Here is a 25,768-nt window from a genome sequence, read left to right on the forward strand (position 1 = left end):
TTACAAAGTCGTTTTTGCCACGTTACATTTCTCTTTATTTAAAACGGTTTAAACTTACCAAAACTTTCGGAGGTAAGGAGATAAGTTATATTGCAATGAAGTATCAGTGGTAGGAAACAAGCTTTTCTAACTGCATCTTGTTTTCAACATTTTATAACTCCTTATCTTTTTAGATTGGTGTGCTGGTGATCCTTGTCTCAATGAAGGTGTTTGTATCAACAATGAGACGACTTACCAGTGTATATGTCCGCCAGGATTTCATGGAAAACACTGCGATCAAATAAGTAAATACTGATAACCTAATGCATAAGGCAGGATTACAGAGAATAATTTGTAGTACATGGTCTTGTAGTACATGTTTTTTTAACGTTGGATAACTGTCTACTGGCCTCCGCTGTCTTTTTAGATTGGTGTGCTGGTGAACCTTGTCTCAATGGAGGTGTTTGTATCAACAATGAGACGACTTACCAGTGTATCTGTCCACCAGGATTTCATGGAAAACATTGCGATCAAATAAGTAAATAATAATGCAGTTAGAAGGAAGGTTTTTCTGGTGTTTGCTGGTAATCTCTTTCAATTTCGCAGTTCATCTGCTTGCATTGCCACCTTAAAGTCTGCATAGTTAGCTTCAATATCAGTAGAATGCTTAGGGCTCCTCTTCGGAAGAAAATTAAGTCAAGTAATGAAAAAGGATAATTTTTCATTTTTAACGATTTAAGCAAAAGGTGTTTTTTTTTTTTTTTTTTTTTTTTTTTGCTAAGCACAGAAGCAAAGAAGATACTTATTTCTGACTCCGCCGCATGTCTTTTTTACATTCAATAACTGTCTGTGGGCCTCCGTTGTGTCTTTTAAGATTGGTGTGCTGGTAATCCTTGTCGCAATGGAGGTGTGTGTATCAACAATGAAACGACTTACCAGTGTATCTGTACCACAGGATTCCAAGGAAAATACTGTAACCAAATAAGTAAATATTGATTACTTAATAAGAAAAGGTGAAGTGGCATTTGTCCGTGTCCCATTGTCCTGTTTTTTCTTTTAAATCTTTTGCATATCTTGTACTAACGTTTCCCTCTTCGTGCGCATCGTATACTGCATATTACAACTTCTTTGAAGATTACTACTTCCGTGTACCAAAAGGTGTATTTCTTTTGTAAACTATTTAAGCAAATCGAAAACGATTACATGCTTACTCCCGGGAAGTAGAGGGATGGTGCTATGGTAATAAAACCAATTGTAAGAGATAAGTGTTTTTATGACTGCGTTTCATGTTTTAAAGCATGTAATATATATATCCACGGGTATCCATTGTTTTCTTAGATTGGTGTGCTGTTGATCCTTGTCACAATGAAGGTGTGTGTATCAACAATGAGACGACTTACCAGTGTATCTGTCCATCAGGGTTCCATGGAGAGCATTGTGATCAAAAAGGCAAATACTATAGAGCGTGTGCAGAATAAGACAAACAGATCTGCGGATTACGTGTATATATGGCCGAGACACTTAACAGCAAGCACTAGTGGGCTAGATTTGGTCTTAAAGTGCAATTTAAGTTCACAAGTGATCTTACACGATCTTAATCATTACAGCAGTAGTCTTAAAATGGACTGAATCTGCTTTTAAGATCAAAAATGATCTAACATCTACTTAAGTGGTCAAGCAGTTTCCTCCCCTCACAACAGGGGATACCTCCCCTCACAATAGAGGACACCTCTGCTCACAATAGGAGAATGTGTAAGGGAAGACAACTTAATTGGCTGTCAGACTAGAAATGGTCTTACTCATGTTTTAAGATCATGTAAGACTATTTGTGTTCTTAAATTGCACTTTAAGACCAAATCAAGCCCACTAGTGAAGTCGTTTTATCCTGCCTCCACATGCGCCACTAACTCTCGGCTCCGTGGAAAATTGCGCGTGTGGAGGAGGGGAGGCCATCATGGAATTGGTCGGCGCTGCTTTTAAGTGAGCCGGCCATATTTCATCCGCGGATCCGTTAGTCCGCGGATCAACATGTTCTGAATGGCCTCTAACAGATCCGCGGATCAAATATGGCGACCCATTCAAATGCTTGCCGCTTAATTCCCGATTAAACACTAAATAGATTCACTACGGGGATTATAAAACAAACATTCAAGTGGGTCGGCCGTATTTGATCCGAGTATCTGTTAGCCCGCCGTTCTGAATGCGACCTTACTCTGAATACGCTCATAGTTTGTACTTTATAAGTAAGACAGCTAGAGTTACGGAAAAAATGTTTGTAGTGCCTTGCCTATATTGCCTCATTTTTTCCGGTTTTTGACTTTCAAATTTTTTAGTAGCTTCGTTGATATAAAAAAGTTGTTTTGAAGTGCTTTGTTATTTTCTTTCTACTATAAGTAAAATACACGTACATGTACATGGTCGACCCCATTCAATTTCTGATCGAAGTGTGCATAATTTTCCTCATTATAATAATAAGAAGAAGTAGAAGAAGAAAGTCGTTTATACCACGTACCATGGTTTAATGTATATTTTAAAGGGTTTAAGCTAAACAACCACGCCCAAGATGTAAAAGGGTAGGGTCTATTGTAATCAAACACGGTGGTAAAAGCGTTTTTTTTCTAACTTTTTCTTCTTGTTTTCTACATTCAATAACTGTGTACGGACCTCCGTGTTTTATTGTTAGATTGGTGTTCCTGTAATCCTTGTCTCAATGGAGGTTTGTGTATCACCAATTAGACGACTTACCAGTGTATCTGTCCACCAGGATTCCATGGAAAACATTGTGACCTAATAGGTAAATACTAACAACTTCATACATATGTACGTAAGGTAGGGTTATGAAAAAGGAAATGCCTGAGCAGTACAGCTAAATAAAAAGGTTTCCTCTCCATTTAAAACGGTTAAAGCTAAACAAAAGCGTGCACACTCTCGAAAGTACAGAGATAAACGTTCTAAGCAATAAAGCATTAGTAGTTGGGGCAGTTTTTTTTTTTTTTTTTTTTTTTTTTTTTTTTTTTTTTTTTTTTTTTTTGACTGCATCTTGTTTTCGACATTCAGTAACAGTCTACGGACCCTCATTGTCTATTTTTAGATTGGTGTGCTGGTGATCCTTGCCACAATGGAAGTGTGTGTATCAACAATGACACGACTTACCAGTGTAAATGTCCACCAGGATTCCACGGAACACACTGCGATGAAATAAGTAAATATTATACTGATTGTCTAACAAGTAAAACATGGTTGAGAAAAGGAAATGTATTTTCAGTGCATGCATTTGTTCTATATTTCGGTTTTACTTGTAAGTTTTAGGAGTTTGTCTACTTTAACTTCTGCTTCAAGTGCGCAAAGTTAGTATTGGAATCAGCATTATATACATTGTCTCTTTTTAGATTGGTGTGCTGGTAATCCTTGTCACAATGAAGGTGTGTGTATTAATAGTGAGAAGACTTACCAGTGTATCTGTCCACCAGGATTCCATGGAAGACATTGTGACAACATAAGTAAGTATACTGATTACTAAATAAGAAAAGGTGAAGTGCGTACCCGTAACGCGCGTCATGTTGTCTACATTCAATAACTGTCTACGGCCCTCTCGTCCCTTTTTGGATTGGTGTTCCTGTAATCCTTGTCACAATGGAGGTGTGTGTCAACAACGAGACGGCTTACCAGCTTATCTGTTCACCAGAGTTTCAGGGAATACATTGCTATTACAGTTAATATCGATGAATTAATGAACACTGCTGGGTTGAGAGGTATTTATTTGCAGTACATGCCTATGTCCCATCATCCACTTTTTCATTTAGAATTCGGAACTACTATCACGCTCACTGGTAGAGTTGGAAGACGTTTTTTTAACTTTCTCTTATCCGTTCGACCACAAACAAACTGCATTTGTAAGTGGCATGACAACAATATAATTAGGCTGAAAGCCATCACTATTTTAGAAAAAGATTAGAGGAAATTCATGACGTTATCTTTGGAGTAGTGATGTCTGGAATCACCTATTTAAGATAACCACCAGACGTGATTTCCTTTTCTGTCAGTTTCACGCTCTTGCAAGTAAAAAGGCACCGAGACAAGATTGGAAAAAATAATTGGGACAAGTCTGATTTTTATAACATTAAATATTATTAGAAAATGAAATAGTTTTTTCTTATTCCAGTTGAAAATGTTTCGAGCACAGTTGAGACAAATACCGATGTAGATATCCATCCTACGAGCCCTGGCAATATCGAAATAGTCGTCCCTTCTGTCACAATAGTCGGGATGGTGCTGGTATGCGTGGCTGGCATAGCCGCTACATTGTGGAAGCGGAAACAAAGGTATTGCGGCACTGATGATATATATATATATATATATATATATATATATATATATATATATATATATTAGCTGCCTTTTGCCAGTTCTAGGCACTCAGTAGTTAGTATTTGTTTTAATTTGTAAAAGACGCTTGCAAATACATAAAATTGCCCGTCTTATTTGCACATTTTCATATTTCATTCAATTATTTGATTAAAATTTAGTTAGTTACCCATGGCCTCATTCACAACATCGGACTAAAAGATCAGAGGATCAAATATGGCGACCCATTTAAAAGCTTGCCGACTAATCTCCTAATAGACACTGAATAAATTTGACAAGTATTCAAATTGGTTGGCCATAGTTGATCCTCGGATCTGTTAGTCTGCTGTTGTAAATGCGTCCATTGTTGTTCATTTCATATCAGAAGGTGGCTACACAACGTCTATGTTTAATTGTAGAAATGTTTATTTGTAGAAAAACTAAACCCGCCCCGAATGATGACCCCTTGGACCAAGAGGAACAAGCTGACGAACATGTAGAAGATGATGAAGAGACTCCAACAGAGGCCGTCATAGCAGATCCCCCGGCATTTGTCCAGTTCTCAGCGAATTCTTTTGACTCAGGCTCTAAAAGGTTTCGCAACGGAGATCATAAGGGTAGACATGGCGAATTAAAATTGATCTATCCTGATCAACCCTTGGCTCAAGAGGAACAAACTGGTGTGGAAGATGATGAGGAGGAGACTTCATGTTCTTTTCCTACAGAAGTCGTTATCTCAGATCCCCCGGCACTCGTCCTGTTCCCAGGAGCTGTTGGTTCAGGCTCTAAAAGAATTTACAATGGAGATCTTAAGGGTAGACATGCCGAGCTAAAGTCGATCTTTCTTAGACAACCGGGTCCAGATCATGGTCACGCGTCTGCAGTTCAAAGTTTTTCACCGCAACCGCTCCCTCGGCGACTACCACCTTTGCAAAAATAATGAGGCTTATGCTACGTTAGTTTAGAGAGAATTATTTTGCGATTATATCGCCATACGTTATGTTACAGAAGGACAATATTTCAAAAGGAGACACTATTGGATGTATTTGCGAAATTCAGTTTTGACACCGAGAAATTGGGAGGGGGGGGGCACGCTTCAATTCCCCGAATATTATGTCCATCTCCTCCGAAACAAAATCCTTGGATCGCAGTTATTTTTTAAACAACGTTTATTCAAAAGAATGAAGTGGAGGCAAGGCGCTGGAAGCATTATATTTTTGAGCATGCATTTTTCTTCTATCAAATAGAGAAATCCAATTTAGTTGTTCAAATATTTTGGAGGTACAAGAGCTAGGTAAGGCTCCCAGTACTATTTTGCCGGCTTGGTATTGAAGAGACGATAGTTTCGATAATTTCTTCTGGAGTGAGTTATGATAGAAGATGTCACAGTAATCAAATTGTGATTGGATAAAGGCATTATATATAACATTTAAATGTTTGGACCTAACTTTGCAGTATAGAGGTTTTAGTGCATTTACGGCCCGTTGAACCTTTTCGCAAACATGATCAGTATGATCATTAAAATTTAGTTTTGAATCAAGTACTAGTCCCAGGTGTTTGTGGCTCTTTGTCCTAGGTATCATGGTATTGTTTATATACAATTCAGGGTATGTACTATTATCATTTTCTTTGCCGAATATAATTTCGCGGCACTTTGCCGGTTTAAAATTGAGTTTCCATTTATTGGACCAATTTTCAATGGTACGTAGGTCACCTTGTAATATAGCATGTGAATCAACATCTCCCCGACGCGAGGGCATAAAGAGGGAAGTATCATCCGCATAGATGAAACAATCAGTAGAGAGTCCGTCAGGGAGGTCATTTATATATATGAGAAAAAGTAACGGGCCAAGTATGCTACCTTGGGGTACACTGGTATTTATGTAACCTCCCTTAGATAAATTAGACGATTTCCCACCAACACGTACTTTAACTCTTCTATTAGTCAAGTACGATGACAATAGTGCATGAAGTTTGCCGGTTAGACCGTAAGACTTGAGTTTAAGGAGAAGGAGTGAATGGGGAACTCTGTCGAATGCAGCCTCTATATCGAGAAAGACTCCTCTGGTGTCATAACCATTAATAGAATTACTCGTAATTAAATTATGAATCGCCAAGAGCTGGTGCTCTGTGCTATGACCCTTCAAAAAGCCGGATTGTTTAGGGTATAGGAGCTTGTTGTTCAGAATAAAGTTAATCACTCTATTATATATTATTCGCTCTAAAATCTTAGATAAAATACTAAGTAAAGAAATTGGTCTATAGTTTAAAATAGATTTTTTTATCATCTTTTTTAAAGATTGGGCAAATTTCGGCAATTTTCCAGATGTTGGGGAAGGTATTAGACTGTATGATTGCGTTAAACAGAATATTTAGGGGCTTCACCACGGAGTTTTTGGTAAGTTTTATCATCTTGACGGTAATCAGGTCAGGGCCGTTAGCTTTAGATGGGTCTAAATTCATTTCATTAATAGTGGATTGTATCTGAGATAGGGAAGCATCAGTTCTTACAGGAAAGAGAATTTCGCCAACATTTGCTACAGAGTCCGAGTGGTACATTGATGAGAAATAGGACAAAAATTCATCAGCCTTTTCTTGATCAGTAGAAGCGACAGATCCATTTCTCGGGTTATTGAGAATAGGAATAGAAGACGATCGCTGTTTCCCAAGAATATTTTTCATTACGGTCCAGTATGATTTACTATCATCACCTTTATTGTCGAGGCTCTCTATTTTAGAATTAAGGAATGATTCTTTTGTTTTAATTATTAATTCTTTAACTTTTATCGCCTGATTTTTGTAATTATTTTCATTCCTTTCTGAAGGTTTAATCCTCATTTTTTTTATATAGTTTCTTTTTCTTATTTAACTCATGCTTGATTTGGTCATTAAACCATGGCTTGTCATTTGACCTGATCAGCCTCCTTTTATGGGGTATATGGCGTTTGTAAAAAGAGAGTAAAGAATCAGTAAAAACTTCAGTTTTTACGTTCATATCATAATTATTTTTTAAAAATAAAGTTTCCCAGTCATATTCGCTTATGTCTTTGTCTAAAGCCACCAAATTAGCCTGATCGTACTTCCATATTGTTCTATATACAGGATCGTGTTTGGGTTGAGTAATACAAAGTTCAGTAACGAGGGTACTATGATCCGTTTGGCCAATGGGCGGGTCAACGAAGGCACTGTTAATTAAGTCGGGTCTGTTTGTCAGAGTCAAATCGATACAAGAAGCGGATTTTCCTTGTATCCTGGTAGGCTCGTGGATCAGTTGATCGAATCCTTTTTCTAGAAACAAACTGCTCAAAAGCTTACCCGTGAGGTCTTCCTTACCATTTCTGAACCAACTAAGAGAGTGAGCATTAAAGTCTCCATTGATAAAAATACCGTTTGAATTTAGTTGGCATGCTTTTTCGAGACTCATTTACATAAGTTCACAAACTTGTCTCTTTCGGTTGATGTTTGACTAGGCGACCTATAGAAGATGCCATATAAAAACCGCTTAAACTGTAACTGAAATTCAATCCAAATGCAGTTGAGATCGTCACTCTTTAACTCAGGACATTCTTTGTAAACTATTTTCGAGCTGACATAGATTAATAAGCCTTGGCCAATGTTGTAGTAGAGGGGATCGCAGTGAGTGTGGTGACTTATATATCAGAAAACTTCTTCTCAGAAAACAGATCATGAAAAAATTCAGTGGCTGCTCAGTCCAAAAAGTGAATTGTGTTTGAGAACATTATATCTATATATAACTGAAAGTTTGAAAAAACGACACACCCACCAATAGCAATAGTCGTTTTATTCTGTGCTGCTTCCCAGTAATCATTCAATAAGTATTGTATAGCTTTGTATAATTGTTGCTAAGTTATTATGACTAGTGTAGAGAGCCTGTAAAATGTAATATGTATGCATTTTAGTGCTCAATAAAGATTATTATATGCCGACTAGTTATCATCATATATATTGTATATAGGCCTACTGATGACTAATCGTCAGTCAAATGCCGAGAGATGTACATATACGTAAAAATTTAAGGTCACGTTTCTACTTGTAAATTTCTTATTTTTGAACCACTGTCGTAATAGAAATGTAGAGCTCGAAACAGCAAATGGCGGCCACATCTTGGATTTTCTAAAAATTCCCGAGGACACACTTCTCAGATACCATTTATATATCATAAGATAATGGGGATGTGGAGAATCCTGAGAAACAAACATTTTTGTGATAATGGGCATAATGTTTTTTAAGGCGGTAGTTGAGAACACTGTATTCCTATGGTAGAAGGCGGGGGTAGGTGGCAGATACTGTGGGGTTTCTCAAAATGCTCAAGGATACGCACATGTTAACTGAGAGATATGTATTAAAGGGGAAATAAGAATGCGAAAGTCACCGATAAAAATCTTAATCCGATAATGTTCTCTTTAAAAACAGCTTTACCAACCGGACTAACAGTCACTATTTGCAGATTGAGATTCTTTCCCAGCTTGGAGATCAAGAGACATTTGATGTGAATTCCAGGAATCCATTTGACTATGCCACGATTTAATGTGCATTGTATAATCTTTTAATCCTCAATATCTGTCTAGAGCAGTGGGCTACCTTAGTAATGATGGCAGTGATTAAATATGTAAAGATACCGTGCCAGTGATTAATTACATACTAAGACCAACTCATAACATGAAATACAACGTAAAATAAAAAAATTTCCACTGCGAACACGCATTTTAAAGATCCAATTAGAAGTGATGAAATCTCAGATAAATGTAAGTCGATTGGCAATTTGAAGTTTATAACAATAAATTATGTTTGCTAAATCAGAATGTTGTGATAATGTTAAAAATCTTATACTTACGTTCTTTGTGTACCTGTCAGTTTTCCTTCAAGACCTTTCTATTAAAATAAAACTACAGGTACTAGTGTGATAATTTAATAACCTCCATGAGGGTAACACTCAGAGCTTCAAGTTTATTATAAGGCTCACCAATAGTGCTAAACACTTCCTGTGTGTTTTAAGTGTGAAATAATACACTGTCACCCGAGCGATATATGCCATAACACCTCGAGCGTCAGCGAGAGGTGTTCATGGCATATATCGCTAGAGGGTGACAGTGTATTATTTGACATACATACCGAGAAAAAATACAGTCATTTCATCCTAAAACACCCCTAAAACCGAATAAAGTGACCCTATATCACGCTCTAGAGATGTTATACGGAATAAACTCGTCCACGTGCGCTGGTCACCTCCCGCCAAATTCTTACGTAATGTCTGACCAATTTGGTCAATTTTTGCTAAATACTTGTCGTGGACGTTCATTTGCTTGAAAAGTATTTAATCAACCGTCGACACTGACCATGCGCGTCTCAGCTGAGCCACACCTAGCTGGGACTGTTGCGGAAAAAAGGTCCCAAGGCAAAACCTCTACTTTTTAGTGACATTTCTGATAAAAAAAGGAGCGTCGGACCGGAATATAGTCAAACTAATTTTTCACAAGTGCAAAGGAGAAAGAAATTTACTTTTTGGTGATATTTCTGACAACGAGGCAGTTTCGGAATATAGTCAAAATCGACGGATGTTTATTGCAAGTTCACGGGAGTAATAATTCTAGTTTTATTGTTATCACTGACGACGAGGCGGTTACGGAATATAGTCAAAATCAAACGGATGTTTATTTCAAGTCCACAGGAGTAATAATTCTACGTTTTGGTGACATTTTTTACTACGAGGTGGTTTCGGAATATACATGTGCTGGTTTTCACAGCATTCATGTAATTACAAGTTCAAAGGGGGAATACATTTGATTTTTACCGATATATCTCATAAAGAGGAAGAATGATCAGCTTAAAAACAAAAGGTAAATAACACAACCCTCGTTAAAAAGTTATAGATTTACAAATAATTTGTATACACGTGTGGCTTAAATGTTAACTAATTCCCGTTTTCAAACCATACCCATATGACATGACTTAGTGTAATAAAATGATAAATAATAATTGTTAAACGTGAAAAGTTTATGCTAATTTTTTAAGAGTGTGAGAGATTTTAAATTTGGTAGGTATATAACGTAAGCAACGTCACTATTCTCTTGATGCCAAGAAGGTCACATGATCACTGTCTTTGGCTTTCAGCATTTAAGAGACCTCGACTGATTTAACCTAAGATCTAATAAACGGTACGTTTATTAGATCTTAGATTTAACCAAGATGTAGTCGTGAAATTCTAGACTACATCGAGGTTAAATCCGAGTTTTCCGAGAGACGCTACGCAGAAATGTCGAGTGAAGCGAGACATTTTTGGGTAGCGGCTCGAGGTTGCCCTCGATCTTCACTGAAGCTTGGCTAAATGGACAGGCTTCAGTGATCATCATATCGCCACGGTCATATAACATCCCTAGGTATGTATATGTGTGGAGCTGTTGGGGGCGTGGAGCAGGCTGCTCGAACACTTCGTGGATTTCCTTGCTGTAACTTGTGACTATTTAAAAAGGCCTATTTAAATACTTAAAAGTAATAATCCAGATAATAGATATCGTTTTCATGATGTTATCAGATGGTGACATGCTGGTTAAGGTACAGAATAGCGTTATGACAACGTTATGGTAAAGATATGCGTGTTTTTTTTTTTTAATTTCATGCAAAATCATTTCCCAGCTAACAAAAACATCTAATCATGGTAACGTTATAATAATTGTAGAAAGATTCGAAGACCGTTTCTACAAAACCTTTTTTATGAATAACCAAAACACTTCTCACGCCGTTTGAACTACATAAAGCTTCCAAATTGGACTTGGGCTTAGTCGCGACTAGAGCGGTGCAAATTGTAGAATCTTCGAACTGTCGTTACTGAATAATCAGCATGTGATGTAAGCTTAAATAAACTATTAAACTGAAAACCCCACCATCATCCTGATGTTCTATTGTTCATTACTTCCGGAAAAAGATTAAATAGACATCAATACTGTAATGAATTTTATCAAAATATGAAAATGGTCCTTTAAAGTAAAAGTGATAGTTGTTTGGTGTCAATAATGAACTAGTGAACTTCCTAAACTTGTTTTTCAGAAATACATTCTAATAAACTTCCTCGCAAGGTCAGTTAACACATGATTAATCCCAGCTGTAAATGTGATTGACCTTGGACATAATTAACGAATTATTATGTCCAAGGATTGACTAAAGTAAGTAATGTTGATAGTTCACGGTATCCTGTTATAGATATTTAATGTTTAACAGGCTAAGGTGACTATGACAAATACATGTAGCTAAAACCGTTGAAACGCTTAAAGCTTAACATACGTATACACCCTACGTATATTTAGCCGTTACGTGCGGCCTACTGCTTAACACATTCAGGCTAAAAGCGTGTAACATGCTTGGGAGCTTAACGTGTTCAGTAACTAAACGCGTTGAAAAAATGAGCCTTTTATTTTCATTTGCGCCAACTTTTTGCTCCTATAACTGTTGTGATTTCTCATATTTTTCATAATTAATCCTGGTTACATTCATTAACATACTTTATTATTTTTATATTTGGCACTTATATAGTTTGGGGATGTTTGGTTATCTCCCCAGTTTTTTTAAACTTTGTATCTTATTAGTTTTCGTCATTAATAAATGACAATTTCAGTCATATGGACTTATCTTACTTAATTTGGAGCAAAAACAGAGCTTCGTTGTGCTTGTGAACATTTGGCTACATAAAAACTTTTTACAGTGTAGCAGATTAAAAAGGGTTTGGGTCCTTCTTATTGCTACTTGCATTATAGTGAAATGCCCAAATGATGAGTATGAAGGTTTTAAACTCCGAGGTAGGTGGGTTAAGCGTAGCTACTTTCTGTTGTAAAATCCATTGTTCAACTTTGGCGTGAAAGGGGGAAGCGAGCAGTTATTTTCAAACACCAGTGTATCGTCCGCAAAACAAAGGTCTCAAGAGTCTCGGTAGTATGCCATGTGCCTAATGTTCCTATGCAGACCAACACCCGTTTGACAGCAAAATGACCTCTACCTGTGGAAATATGGCTCTTTGATAATCACCATGCTCAAAAATGACTTTTGGGGTTGGGTAAAAAAAGATGGGTACATTGAGGACATAATGGGAAAAAATGGTTATACAGTATAACTAAAGCATATATTATTTGCATGCCTGTTAACTGAATGTCTACTCCGAAAACTGAAAACTTTGGGGATAAGAAGTAAATAGGGACACCAGACGAGTGTTACAGCCCACCTTTTTTTTTTAAACAACGTTTATTCAAAAGAATGAAGTGGAGGCAAGGCGCTGGAAGCATTATATGCTCTCCACAAAATTAAATGAAATAAGTAAATAAATAAATAAAACAAATGGATAAGTATATACATATATACAACAGAGTAAATGTAAAACTTCATACATATCAGGAGCACAAGTTAAGTACAGAAAGAAAGAAGAGGAAAAGAGATAATACCCGCACGAAAATGCAGTAGTATCGAAGTAGCAAAGAAGCATTAACGCAGTAGTGGTGTGGAGCATATTTGCAGTAGAAATGCAGCATAGCCTACTGCAATTCTACTTCAAAAATTACATAGGGTCGTACAGAGGAGGAGCATTAATGCAGTAGATTTGCAGCATGATAGAAGCATGTTTCAAATATGCTAATTAGCTCCCCAATCGAAGCAGATTTGAAGCATGTTTGCAGTAGAATTGCAGTAGTCTACTGCGCTGGAGTATCTACTGCGTTTTCTTGCGGGTACCTATTAAGTGATAACAAAGTTTACGAGAAGAAAATTTGCAACAGTGTCGAAGATAATTTCATTTTGGGTGGGTGATAAGGATTTATGACCGTAGAGAAATAACGACAGCTTTTCTTTTTGTGTTTTGAAAGAGGTCTTGCTTGCATGTAGAGTTTCATTTATTTTTTGGTAAAGGGGAGGGTACTTTGAATTGAGTAAAGGGCATCTGAAGAAAAAGTGAAGAGGGGTTTCAAGGGCACCACAGGTGCAGTGTGGTGTATCAATAGTAGTCCAGTTATGCCTAAACAATTCTGCTCTAAATAAACAGAGTTTGGCTCGGATCATTAAGGCCTCAAATCTTGCACCATTTTCCGCACTGATGCTTCTGATGTTTGAAAACAAAAAATTGACTTCCTCAACCCGATTTTGCAGACGTTTATGTGGGCCTGGATTTGGGTGGATATCACCTGAAATTAGGAGCAATAGACATAAATAAATTTTATAGGGCAGACCAGGAGTTATTGGTAAGATAAACAGAGAGGATGGAAAAAAGGTACCGGTAAGAAAAGACATACTTTTGGCCAATCTATTGTTTAGCACATTATTTCGGTTGTATATATTGAGATAATTTGTACTGTTATTAAAAGTAGCAGACGCTAAAATTGTTTCCACTTTCCAAGACTGAGAGTCACCGGGGCTTGGGTAGACTAGATCAAATTATGTGACTTTATACCAGTCCGGTGGTTAGAAATACTAGCGCTTTCAACACATATGGTAATTGTGTCAACTTGATACCTTCCGTGAGGTTAAAAAGCAAACATGGGTTTCAATGTAATATTTTGGTACACTTAACAACAACGCCAAAAGTAAACAAAACACCATTTAGGGGCTTTGTGATATTCAGTCAGTCATGTAATTTTTACATGAAAACGTTTCTCGTGCAAAAAGGAAGTTGATGGATAAAACATTTTACAATAAATGATCAACAGCAATCATAACAAAACAAGAACACGCTATTTATAAATAGTCAAAGAAATTTCAACACCGCTGACGTATCCATATTTCTAGTTTGTAAGACCTTCATCGTCACCTTCCACATTCCTCTTTTTTGCCTATTGACGCATACGGTTGCTATTAAATTTTCCCTTTTAGGTCTTACAGCAGCTGTGGCCCTTGCCTCAATGCACTGGTCCTTAAAGTTGGGCTCAAGGCCAAAAACTTCGCCCAGTAATATTTGGCATTGAGCAAATAGTAAAAAGGGAACTTATAAGGACTAAACATATTAATATACAGCCATTTTACACGCATTGCTCTATTTAATGTGTCACGCGATAATTTGTGGTATTCGGTGTCACAAATCTTATCTTTTTTCTCTTTCTGAAGAGAAGGAATGTTTAAGTGTAAACATTAATGCGCTTTTACGTGAAAATGAAAAAGGCTGTTTGCGTGTTTGCGTGGTAAAATAAGAGAAGAAAACGTCACAAGCAATCGTTCCAGGAGTTGGTTTAGGAGTCATCGTAAGAAATGAAAGTGCTGTATTTTCTGCTCTGTACGTTATTTCTTTGTTTTTTGGGTGGCGACACAGGTAAGGCTATTTTACGGCTTTAATATTTTATTTCAGAAATGTAGGACTATGTAATATGGGGGTTATATATACTAGTAGTTAGCAAAATACGACGAACAGCATAACAAACGATTTATTTAAATTGTGGAAAAGAACTATTACACTGTGGGGAAGAATAATTAAAAATTGCTGGAATAAATCAATAAAACAGTGATAAAGAATTAATTAAATTGTGGGAAGGAATTAAAAGTATTTTAGGGAGGCCGTTCTGCGCCACCGTATGATCTGGCAGAAATAAATAATGAAATAAAATCCAGTAGCTGCCCTGAGTCTTTCGATTAGAATAAAATGTTCTGAGCGATAAGATAATGATTTTTTCAAAAGCTAATAAGTGGCGACCGCCATTTTTGTTACTTCCATGCTATTATATATATATATATATATCGTTGTTATAAATATATATATAACGGGTCTTTATAATAGTACCATTAGTCAAGTCATAACAGAAAGTATTAAGTTGAGAATAAAGAGTTTTTAACAAAATCAAGGCAACTCTCATTTTCATTTTAGATGTTCCTGATAATAGCGGCAAAGAATTCATCATAGCTTTCATGGACAATGCGTTCGAAAATCCAGTCAGTCTGAATTTATTCCTTACAACCAACTATCCCTCTCCCATCCAAGTTCTTATATCTGCTCATCCAGCATATATCCACCATCTACCAGTTCTCAATAGAACAGTCAACGTTAGCAGAGGTTTAATAACGCAGGTTGAAATTCCTAATGATTTTGTAATGAAAAACACGAACAAAGAGTTCAAAGGTGTCCATTTGTCTGCTGACGAAGAGTTCATTCTCTATGGTTCCAATGCAGAATCTTATAGTTTGGACGCATTTGTAGCTCTCCCTGTGGATATTCTTGGACAGGAGTACATCGCTGGTAGCTACGAATTTTGTCGTCTTCATTTTGCACTTATTGGACTGATTGGCGTTAACAATGATACAGATATTGAAATAACCCCTGCCCCTGGTATGAACATAATAGTCATGGGCCGCACTGTAAGTTCTAAAACAGTGATAAGTCTCAACAGACTTGAGACCATTCAAATCCAATCGACCAGTGACGTCACAGGCACAAGAATCAATTCATCAAAACCACTGGCAGTAGTGTCCGGCAATCAGTGCACCAATATTCCTTGCGGGGTGACCGCATGTGATCATGTGGTGGAACAGCTGTATCCAGTCGATAGATGGGGCTATACGTTCACAGTTGTTCCATCAGCTTACCGGCAAAGTGGGGATATTGTCCGCGTTGTAGGCAGTACTGATGACACCGCGGTCGACATAACCGGTATCTCGCGTTTAATGCTTAATAGCTCCGAGTTCTATGAATTCAAGGTATTGAAGGACGCCCCTGTGTTTGTCAATGCCAGTAAGCCGATTATGGTGCTGCAGTTTACGCAGAGCCAAAACACAGATGGTCTAGAAAGTGATCCATATATGATGGTTGTGCCTGCTATAGAACAATTTTCATCCAGTTACACCATCGTTACCGCCAATCTTCCTGATAAAGTTTACCAAAACTTCGTCAATATAGTCATCAAAAACAGTTCTAAAGATGACCTGAGAGTTGATGGAGCCGCTCTCAATGATGTTACATGGCTAGCCATTCCCGGAACCGACTTAACTGCTGTTCAGCTAAACGTCACTGCGGGTACACATCGAATAGAACATATTTCTCCTATCCAGACTTTCTCAGTATTCTCCTACGGGTTTGCCCGCTACGTTTCCTATGGCTACCCAGGAGGACTGAGACTTGCAAATCTGGACGTGACCAAATGTGTGCCGAATACTGGTCAGCCGGCGGATGGTGTTGATAACGACTGTGACATGAAAATTGACGAAGAACTGTTTAATGGTATTGACGATGACGAAGATGGCGTAATTGATGAGGATTTGTCTTCTTTGCCGCCGGAAGTGGACTTTCCTAGAGATACAGTCATTGTTTCAGGTAAAGACAAGCCATGACATTGTATATTATACAAAGTTGGAGAGTATTTTTTCTCGTTCAGTTCAATGCACGGTGTTTTGATGACTTTTCTTAAGAGACTTTTATCGTGTCCGGTAAAGTTCACGCTGCTTAAATACTGGTTCTGAGTCAATCGATGGATTTCTAAAATGATAAATTTACTATTGAGTACAGTCATATTCACTTCTAAACTTCTGTGGTTATATTTTCAGGTTATAACGCCTCAGTTGCTAATAGCTTCACGATTGTAGCGGACACCCCAAATGCGACTGGCTCTGAGCGCTGTGTTGCCTATCGCGATATCACCATCAACTTCACAGATTCGATCAATGACAATGGCTGTGGGGTGGACATCCAGCGCACGTGGTTCGTTCAAGACGGGTGTGGAAACGTCGTCCGGTCGATTCAGAACGTGTCCGTGTACAGCTCTTGGAAAGCCTTCCGGGCAGATCCGTCATCTAACTGTACAACAGTGATGCAGAGAGTTGATTGCAACGATAGCACAGAAGGTAAGGCGGATGTAATAAACTTTTAAAATTATGAGCACGTGACGCAACATTGCTACATATAATAAGTTGACATGTTAAAGACAATATTCAAGTATAGAACAGTTTCATTAGCTATGTTATTGTAATAGACTTATGAAGATTCTTTTGTCTATAGCTACTTATATTTGTCTGGTCTCTGTAGCCAATATGTCAGACTTCATCAGGGCAAGAAATTACAACTTCTTGATCAGGGAATGAGGTTGTGGTAGATGTGACAACCTATCACCCCCTTTGGTGTGCTATTTGGTCAGCCCCCCCCCCCCCCCCCCCCCCCCCCCGCCTGCCCCTCCCCTAGGAGTGGTAGGTAGAGGTTGTGTAGCTCACATCTCTATCACAACCTCATTCCCTGATGAAGTATGACTGCAAGCAGACGAAGTATTGGCTGGTAATAACAGACAAATATAAGTAGCTATAGACAAAAGAATCTTCACAGGTCTAATGTTCAAGTAAAATCCGCGTGTTAATAGTATAAACTATCATCATGTTGCTAATGCTATTTGCTAATGCTAACGCTATTTGCCCATTACGTTTATTGCGTTCACATGTAGAAATTGTAGAATATGCTTGGTAATCGACCGACACCCTCAGTAGTTTCAGAGATTGGTCAATGCGCATATTCCCCATGCAGTGAGAACGAAAGCCAGTTTGCTCTTTTCGATGGTTATAAGTGTAACTGTGACTTGTCTGGGGGCGGTGCAAAATGTATGAAAGGTAGGTGTCTAATCACATAATCTCACCATGTGATTTATATGTACATGTAACAAGGTCAAACATCAAACGTATTGTACTTCCTGGTGTGAACATGACAACGAAGGAATCCTAACGTGAATAGTGATGCTCAATATTTATACAAACGTGCCACTGTGAGACAATAAGGTGCCATGTCTGAAGTAAAAAACATATGTGTATTTAAATATGCATTTATTTTTTAACCTCGCTGTATATTTTATTCATTAATGAATTTGTTCGCCTCTCCATTGTCCTTTTAGATTGGTGTGCTGATAATACTTTTATCAACAAAGGGGTGTGTGTCATAAATGAGACGACTTACCAGTGCGTCCAGTGTACCTGCCCCGTAGGGTTACATGGAAAACACTGCGAACAAATAAGTAATTGCTTATTATACTTTATAAGTAAAGCAGGGTTGAGAAAAAGAAAATGTTTTTGTTGATCATAGGTATAAAAATTAATTTTACATAATTTAAACAAGAAGCACAGGTATAGATACAGCAACACACGCAACAATCAGTTCTTCATATTTTATCGGACTGTCTGTTTTAAGATTGGTGTGCAGATGATTCTTGTCAAAATGGAGGTGTGTGTATCAACAATGGGACGAGTTACTGGTGCATCTGTCCACCAGGATTCCATGGAAAACACTGCTATTACGGTTAATATCAATAAATTAATAAAGTATTTGCTGAACACACCCTTGTCAGATTTTCCCGCAACCTATGGTTCGTCTGCTATTGTAGCATAGTAAGCATTAATATGAGTACACTGCATATATAATCTCTACTGTAAAAAGGTATTTTTTCTGTATTTTAAACGCTTTGAGCAAATTATAAATGTTTCCTGCTAGCGGCAAGAAATGGATTGAGATATCTTTTTAGATTGGTGTGCTGGTGATCCTTGCCAAAATGGAGGAGTGTGTATCACCAATGAGACGACTTACCAGTGTATCTGTCCACCAGGATTCCATGGAAGACATTGTGATCAAATAAGTAAATATTGATAACCTAATAAGTAAGGCAGGATTACAGAAAAGAAATTTTTTGTAGAACATGGTCTTGTAGAATTTTTTTGGTTTTCATTGAGAAATTTGGAGCTGCTCTACTGTATCGACATGCCCTCTCTGCTAAACGAGTACTACATTGTAGAGGGCCATTTACTTGCAATATCTGATTGAAGTATTCATAATAAGCCACATTATAATAATAATGATAATAATAATAATTAATATTATTATATTATTTAGACTACTACTTAGTTGAGGAAGGATTTCATTTACAAAAATCGCTTTTGCCAATGTAACATATCTCTACATTTAACAACGGTTTAAACTAAACGAAAGCGCGATTACTATCGGGGTGAAAGAATGGGGTATGTTGCAATCAAGTATTTCTGGTAAGAGACTGGTGTTTCAGATGGGCTGAGTTTTTTTTTCTCTACATTGAATAACTGTATACTGGCCTACGCTGTTTTTTTTAGATTGGTGTGCTGCTGACCCTTGTCACAATGGAGCTGTGTGTATAAACAATGAGACGACTTACCAGTGTATCTGTCCACCAGGATTCCATGGAAGACATTGTGACTTAATAAGTAAATACTGATAACCTAATACGCAAGGCAGGATTACGGAAAATAATATTTTGTAGTACATGGTCTTGTAGAATTTTTCAGTTTCCATTGAGAAATTTGGAGCTGCTGTACCGACATGTATTTAGCACTTTGTTTTTTGTCCGTTCTGCTAAACGAGTACTACATAGTAGAGGGTCATTTACTTTCAATATCTGATTGAGGTATTCATAATAAACCACATTATTAGTATTATTACTATTTAGACTACTACTAAGTTTAGTTGAAGGAGGAATTCATTTACAACATCATTTTTGCCATGTAACATTCCTCTACATTTAAAAACGGTTTCAACTAAACGAAAGCGCGATTACTATCGGGCTGGAAGAAAGGGGTATGTTGCAATCAAGTATCTCTGGTAAGGGACTGGTGTTTTAGATGGGACGAGGCTCGTTTTTTTAAATATATATTGAATAACTGTCTACTGGCCTCCGCTGTCTTTTTAGACTGGTGTGCTGGTGATCCTTGTCTCAATGGAAGTGTATGTATCAACAATGAGACGACTTACCAGTGTATCTGTCCACCAGGATTCCATGGAAGACATTGTGACGAAATAAGTAAATGTTACACTGATTACTTTATACGTAAGGCAGGGTTACGGAGAAAACATTTGTTGTTGTACATGGTCTTGTCCAAGTTTTCTGTTTTTATTGAGAAATTTGGAGCTGTTGTAGACTTTTTTAGGCTCTTTGTTTTGTTCGTTCTGCTAAACGAGTACTTCAATGCACAGTATCATTTATTGCACTATCTGATCGAAGTTTTCATGATAAGTTACATTATTATTATTATCATTATTATTCCTGTTATTATTATTATTATTTAGGCCTACCCAACTACTTTGTTGAAGGAGGATTTTCTTTAAAACGTCATTTTTGACGTTTAACATTTACCACATTTAAAAAACAGTTTAATCTAGACGAAAGCACTTTCTATCGGAGTGGAAGAATAGGGAATGTTGCAATTAAGCATCGATGGTAAGAGACAGATATTTCTTTCCGACATCGTTGTCTACATTCAATAACTGCTTACGGGCCTCCCTTGTCTCTTTTTAGATTGGTGTGCTGAAAATCCTTGTCTCAGTGGAGGTGTGTGTATCAACAATGAGACGACTTACCAGTGTATCTGTCCAACAGGATTCCATGGAAGACATTGTGATCAAATAAGTAAATATATATTACTAAATAAGAAAGGCTTGGGCGGCAGTTGTTGTACATACCCTTGTGTAGCTTTTCAGGTTTATCTTTTTATATTTCAGTGTGTGCCTCTTTGCACTCTCTGCCTTATGTAGCTTATTACATAAGGAAAAATCAAAGAAAAATTATTTGGAAAATATTCCATATAAATACATATGTATCAAGTCTGTATGTATTTATATGGAATATTTTCCAAATAATTTTTCTTTGATTTTTCCTTCTTGTTTAAACCAGTCTAGCTATTACAATGGTCCTTTAAAACGCTTTTCGGTGACAATTTGCCCCTCATCCTGAACAGAACTTGTTTTTGTTTATTTGTAGCAGCAAAATCGTAAGAACGACGTCTCCTGTTTCTTTGTGGTAGATACAATAGTATGGGCACATCCATGTAAAACCGTGCAGAGCGTTCCTTGCGACCCAATAATTTATCTAGTAATGTCTATGTGTTTTACGTCATTGTGGCATTTATCAAAAAGGCGGTAACAATCTGCTGCCCGTGCAGTTTATGCACCGCAACATCCACTACTTGTATGCAAAATTCAAAATCATCTTTGTGGCCTTTGTCGAAATATTGAAACTTTTTGACTGAACCATGCTCTGCCAAAGTCATACTTAGACCAGCCCAAAGAGTACTACCCAAAGAAATCGCCATGCACACATTACATAATGCAGCAGTGCTTCAGACAGGGCAGTCAGTTAATTACTGACACACCTGGCTTTTATCTATACTCATAATTCACATGAGATACACGTATTAAAAATAAGTAACACATTTTACCTAGACATACCTTTGAAACTAAAATATTCCATATTAAATGTCAAGCCTGTATTAGGACAGTGGATAGAACCACTACTTTGGAAGAAATTGAACAAAACCCTTTCATCTATGAACCATGATAAGCTTTATTCCACATTTAACGATAAAATCAAAGTAAAAACGTTTTTCTGCTAACCACTGGTAATTGAATCATGGCTGCCACGGCCATTGTAAGAGAGTTTTTTTCTGGACGCGCCTCAAGTTGTCTACATTCAATAACCGTATACGGACCCCATTCTCTCTTTTTAGATTGGTGTTCCTGTAATCCTTGTTACAATGGAGGTGTGTGTGTCAACAATGAGATGAGTTACCATTGTATATGTCCACCGGGGTTCTTTGGAATACACTGTGATCAAATAAGTAAGTATTGATTACTTAATAAGACAGGGTTGGGTGGCATTTGCTGAACAAACCCATGTCGGAATGTCCAATGATTTTCTGTTTTCACTTTTTTGGACGATGATTGTAGATGGTTCATGACCTCTTTCTGGAGTGCTGATGTATAGAGTCACCTATTTTATATAACTACAAAACGTCAAAATATATCTTGTCCGCATATCTTTGTGGCTATATTTGTCAAATCCCTCTCCTTCAGTAGCAGGCAAATGACAAGATACGAAACGTTAAATGCACAGACGTCTTATTAAACTTAATTTATTAGAAAAATAAAAGATATTATAGTTAGGAAATGACGACGACAGGAGCGTTCGAATGTTTATTCATCGATTCTCTTTTCATACAATTTCACTAGTATTTAAACTCTATTTCTCCGTATGCCTCGATGCCTCTTACAGAAATTTAACTTACATTCAATAACTCCCTATCCTTTTACTCGTTTGATTCCGTTCTAATTATTATCTGCAATTACTGAAAGTGTAAATAATTTACTTTAAAACAAAGAGTTTATCTAATTCCAGTTAAAAATTTAACCACAGCCCAGTCAAATGCCCGTGCAGCTGCTCAAGAGACGAGCCGTATCACCACTTTGGTCCCTTCTGTCACAGCAACTGGCGTGGTACTGGTATGCGTGGTTTGCATTACCGCTGCATTGTGGAATCGCTATCTGAAGAAAAGGTATCGCTGTGCTAGGAGTGCTGTCTCCTTTTTTCCGGTTCTAGGGACTGACTTGTACTGTTTTGTTTTGACAAAAATACACTCAAATACGTACATTTTTTTGTCTTATTTTCACATTTATACGTCTTAATTCGATAATTAAATTATATTGCATCCTTCAATTCAGAGGATGCTGTACAAAGCATTTATGTGTGGCTTTGTTTTTTTTTTTTTTACTAATGTCAGCTAATTCATTGGTTGTACAATTAGTAAATGTTGCGAAAGAAATCCAGAAGTCGAATCAGAAACCATTGTTTATGTCATGATTTTCTGTATCATTCTGCTAAGGCATTAGGGATGACATTTCTTTTTGCTAGGGGAGTATATTTAGTTCCTATCAGAGAATGACTGTACAACCTCTACTTTGCTTATTTGTAGAAAAACTAACCCTGACCCAAATGACAACCCCATGGATCAAAAGGAACAAGCCGATGTAGAAGATGATGAAGAGACCGCATGTTCTTCTTCTACAGAAATTGTTAATGCAGTTCCCCCGGCACTCGTCCTGTTCCCAGGAACTGTTAGTTCAGGCTCTAAAAGGTTATACAACGGAGGTCATAGGGGTAGACATGGCAAATTAAATTTGATCTATCCTGAACAATTCTTGAATCAAGAGGAAAAAGCCGATATAGAAGATGATGAAGAGAGTCAATATTCCTCTCCTACAGAAGCTGTTAATGCATATCCCCCGGCACTCGTCCTGTTCCCAGGAACTGTTAGCTCAGGCTCTAAAAGGTTATACACCGGAGATCATAAGGGTAGACTTGGTGAATTAAAATCGATCAATCCTGAGCAACCCTTGGATCAAGAGGAACAAGCTAGTGTAGAAGATGACGAGGAGCCGTCATGCTCTTCTCCTACAGAAGTTGTTATCTCAAATCCCCCGCCACTGGTCATGTTCCCAGGAACTGTTGGATCAGGTTCTAAAGGGTTATACAAAGGAGATCGTAAGGGTAGACATGGTGAACTAAAATCGATCCTTCCTAGACAACCGGGTCCAGATAATGGTCACACGTCTGCAGTTCAAAGTTTTTCGCCGCAACCGCTCCCTCGGCGATTACCACCTTTGCAAACATAATAACGTTATGCTACGAATTATTTTGCTATTATATCGCCATACATTATGTTACAGAAGGAGGATATTTGAAAAGGAGGGACTATTGGATGCATATGAAATATTCAGTTTTGACACTGAAGGGGGGGGGGGGCGGTTCAATTACCCGACAGTTACATGTATGTCCAACTTCTCCTCCTCCTCCTCCCCCGAAACAAAATCCTCGGACCGCAGTGAGGGTGGCGACTTGTATATACCGACTAGTTGTTATCATATACTGTATATTGCATAAACACTGTAGGCCTACTGATGACTAATCACCAGTCTAATCCTGAGAGATGTAAATAGCTAAGGTCACGTTTTTACTTGCTAAATTTTTATTTTTGGTAGACTCGTAATGGAGGTGGAGACAGATGAATTCACCCTTAGCCGTAAAAACTAGACATTTAGAGCTCGAAACAGCAAATGTCGGGCATATCTTGGATTTCCCCAATATGCCCTAGGATACACACTTCTGAGAAACCAGTTATTTATCATAAGATAATGAAGATGTGGAAAATTCTGAGAAACAAACTTTAGGTTATAATGGGCATCATGTGTTCTAGGCAGTTGAAAACAATGTATTCCCATGGTAGGAGGCGAGGGTACAGGGGTAGGTGGCAGATATCCTGGGGTCTCTCAAAATGCTCAAGGACACAGGGTTGTTAACTGCGAGATATGTATTAAAGGGGTAATAAGTGAAAGTCACCGACAAATATCTTAATCCGATAATGTTCCCTTTAAAAACAGCTTTACCAACCGGACTTATAGTCCCTATTTGCAGATTGAGATTCATCCCCAGCGGTATGGGCATTGGATACCTTGGAGATCGAGAGACATTTGATGAGAATTCCAGGAATTTATTTTACTATGTCACGGTTCATTGCACGTTGTATACCTTTTAATCTTCAATGTCTGCCTGCACGGAGACACGTTATATGATAGATCAGTGGACTACCTGAGTAATGATGGCAGTGCTAGGCTGCTACCGTGCCAGTGATTGCTTACATATATTTACTGAGACCAACTCATAACATGAAATACTATTTTAAACCATAAAATAATTGTTTTTATTTTTCCATTGAGAACGCGTATTTTAAAGATTTAATTAGAAGCGATGAAATGTTAGATACATCTAAGTGGACTGTCAATTTGAAGCTTCTTACAATAAAATGTTTGCTAGTTCAGAATGTTGTGACAATGCTAAAAATCTTACACTTTCTTTCTTCGCGTGACTGTCAGTTTTCCTTTAAGGCCTTTTAAAATTTCTATTAAAATTAAACTACGGGTACTACTGTGTTAACTTGATACCCCCTGTGAGGGTAACACTCAGAGTTGATTTTCAATCTATTCCTTTGTTGACATTAACGACAACTTCAAACTTTTATCAAGTACTATTCAGGGCTTTGTGATATTCAATTGATGCAATATTAAGCTATGCTGTCGTAATTTTCATATCAAGCTGTTCTTCCGAGAAATAATTGGTGCTTGGAGTATGCAGTTGATGAAAATATTTTAACAATACCCTGTAGGTCATCAAACCCAATCATAATAAAACCAGGACGAGATATTTACAAATTTTCAAAGAAATTTAATTGCGGTTAACCGTTTAAATATCTAGTTTGTATGACCTTCGTCGTCACTTTTGATTTTCTCCTTTTGATCTAGTGACATATACAGCTGTTATGGAATATTCCTCCATCCAGCTCTGATAGCAGCTACAAGTATGGTCCTTGCCTCTTTCTATTGCTCCTTGGGGTTTGGGATTGGGCAAAAGGCCAATAACTTCACCCAGTAATATGTGGAGAATTGCCAGAACTGAGCATTTTAATGCGCAGCCCCTATATCACGCCTCGGTCTATTTAATATCTAAAGATAGAGAATTTGTGGCATTCGGTGTCACAGATTTTCTTTTCTCTCTCTCTATCTCTCTCTCTCTCTCTTTTCGAACAATAGAATGTTTTAGTGCGTACAAAAATGCCCTTTAGCATGAAAATAAACAATAAGGCTGTTTGCGTG

General features: G+C 37.5%; 2 protein-coding genes and 1 long non-coding RNA gene across 7 annotated transcripts; all 3 read left to right on the top strand.

Annotated features, from left to right (window-relative positions):
• The first annotated feature begins 170 nt into the window (after positions 1–170).
• LOC147763121 (uncharacterized) lies at positions 171–1,205 on the top strand. Its single transcript, XR_015333681.1, has 3 exons — positions 171–284; positions 407–517; positions 854–1,205. It is a non-coding gene; the product is annotated as an uncharacterized LOC147763121 (long non-coding RNA).
• A 1,455-nt stretch (positions 1,206–2,660) lies between these two features.
• Positions 2,661–5,263, top strand: LOC147763122 (uncharacterized). Its single transcript, XM_087008752.1, has 5 exons — positions 2,661–2,773; positions 3,071–3,181; positions 3,369–3,479; positions 4,142–4,301; positions 4,759–5,263. Exons 4-5 carry the CDS (start codon positions 4,246–4,248, stop codon positions 5,261–5,263), a joined length of 561 nt encoding a protein of 186 aa, XP_086864878.1. The 5' UTR covers positions 2,661–2,773; positions 3,071–3,181; positions 3,369–3,479; positions 4,142–4,245.
• A 4,084-nt stretch (positions 5,264–9,347) lies between these two features.
• LOC106156150 (uncharacterized) lies at positions 9,348–25,115 on the top strand. Of its 5 annotated transcripts, none has more exons than XM_087008696.1 (13): positions 9,348–10,181; positions 15,170–16,609; positions 16,840–17,136; positions 17,764–17,886; positions 18,165–18,284; positions 18,458–18,565; positions 18,789–18,899; positions 19,387–19,497; positions 19,980–20,090; positions 20,586–20,696; positions 21,793–21,903; positions 22,461–22,617; positions 23,035–25,115. In XM_087008696.1, the coding sequence occupies exons 1-13, from the start codon at positions 10,160–10,162 to the stop codon at positions 23,732–23,734; spliced, it is 3,522 nt and encodes a 1,173-aa protein (XP_086864822.1). In that variant the 5' UTR covers positions 9,348–10,159; the 3' UTR covers positions 23,735–25,115. The 5 variants fall into 5 exon arrangements, with proteins under 5 accessions (XP_086864822.1, XP_086864820.1, XP_086864821.1 ...); XM_087008694.1 differs by lacking the exon at positions 9,348–10,181 and adding an exon at positions 14,029–14,620 and having other exon boundaries at positions 23,035–25,114; XM_087008695.1 differs by lacking the exon at positions 9,348–10,181 and adding an exon at positions 14,029–14,620 and having other exon boundaries at positions 17,767–17,886; positions 23,035–25,114.
• Positions 25,116–25,768: the final 653 nt, after the last annotated feature.

This window comes from Lingula anatina, chromosome 3, assembly GCF_051362555.1.
Source record: "Lingula anatina isolate TDL-2025a chromosome 3, LinAna3.0, whole genome shotgun sequence".
NCBI classification, from domain to species: Eukaryota; Metazoa; Brachiopoda; class Lingulata; order Lingulida; family Lingulidae; genus Lingula; species Lingula anatina.

Excerpts from the sequence above, each read along its gene's own strand:
- LOC106156150 (XM_087008694.1), top strand. The coding sequence starts at position 14,560 with ATGAAAGTGCTGTATTTTCTGCTCTGTACGTTATTTCTTTGTTTTTTG. Across the intron at positions 16,610-16,839 it reads AGATACAGTCATTGTTTCAG|GTTATAACGCCTCAGTTGCT; the intron begins GTAAAGACAAGC and ends TTATATTTTCAG. Across the intron at positions 21,904-22,460 it reads AATACACTGTGATCAAATAA|TTAAAAATTTAACCACAGCC; the intron begins GTAAGTATTGAT and ends ATCTAATTCCAG.
- LOC147763122 (XM_087008752.1), top strand. The coding sequence starts at position 4,246 with ATGGTGCTGGTATGCGTGGCTGGCATAGCCGCTACATTGTGGAAGCGG. Across the intron at positions 4,302-4,758 it reads TTGTGGAAGCGGAAACAAAG|AAAAACTAAACCCGCCCCGA; the intron begins GTATTGCGGCAC and ends GTTTATTTGTAG.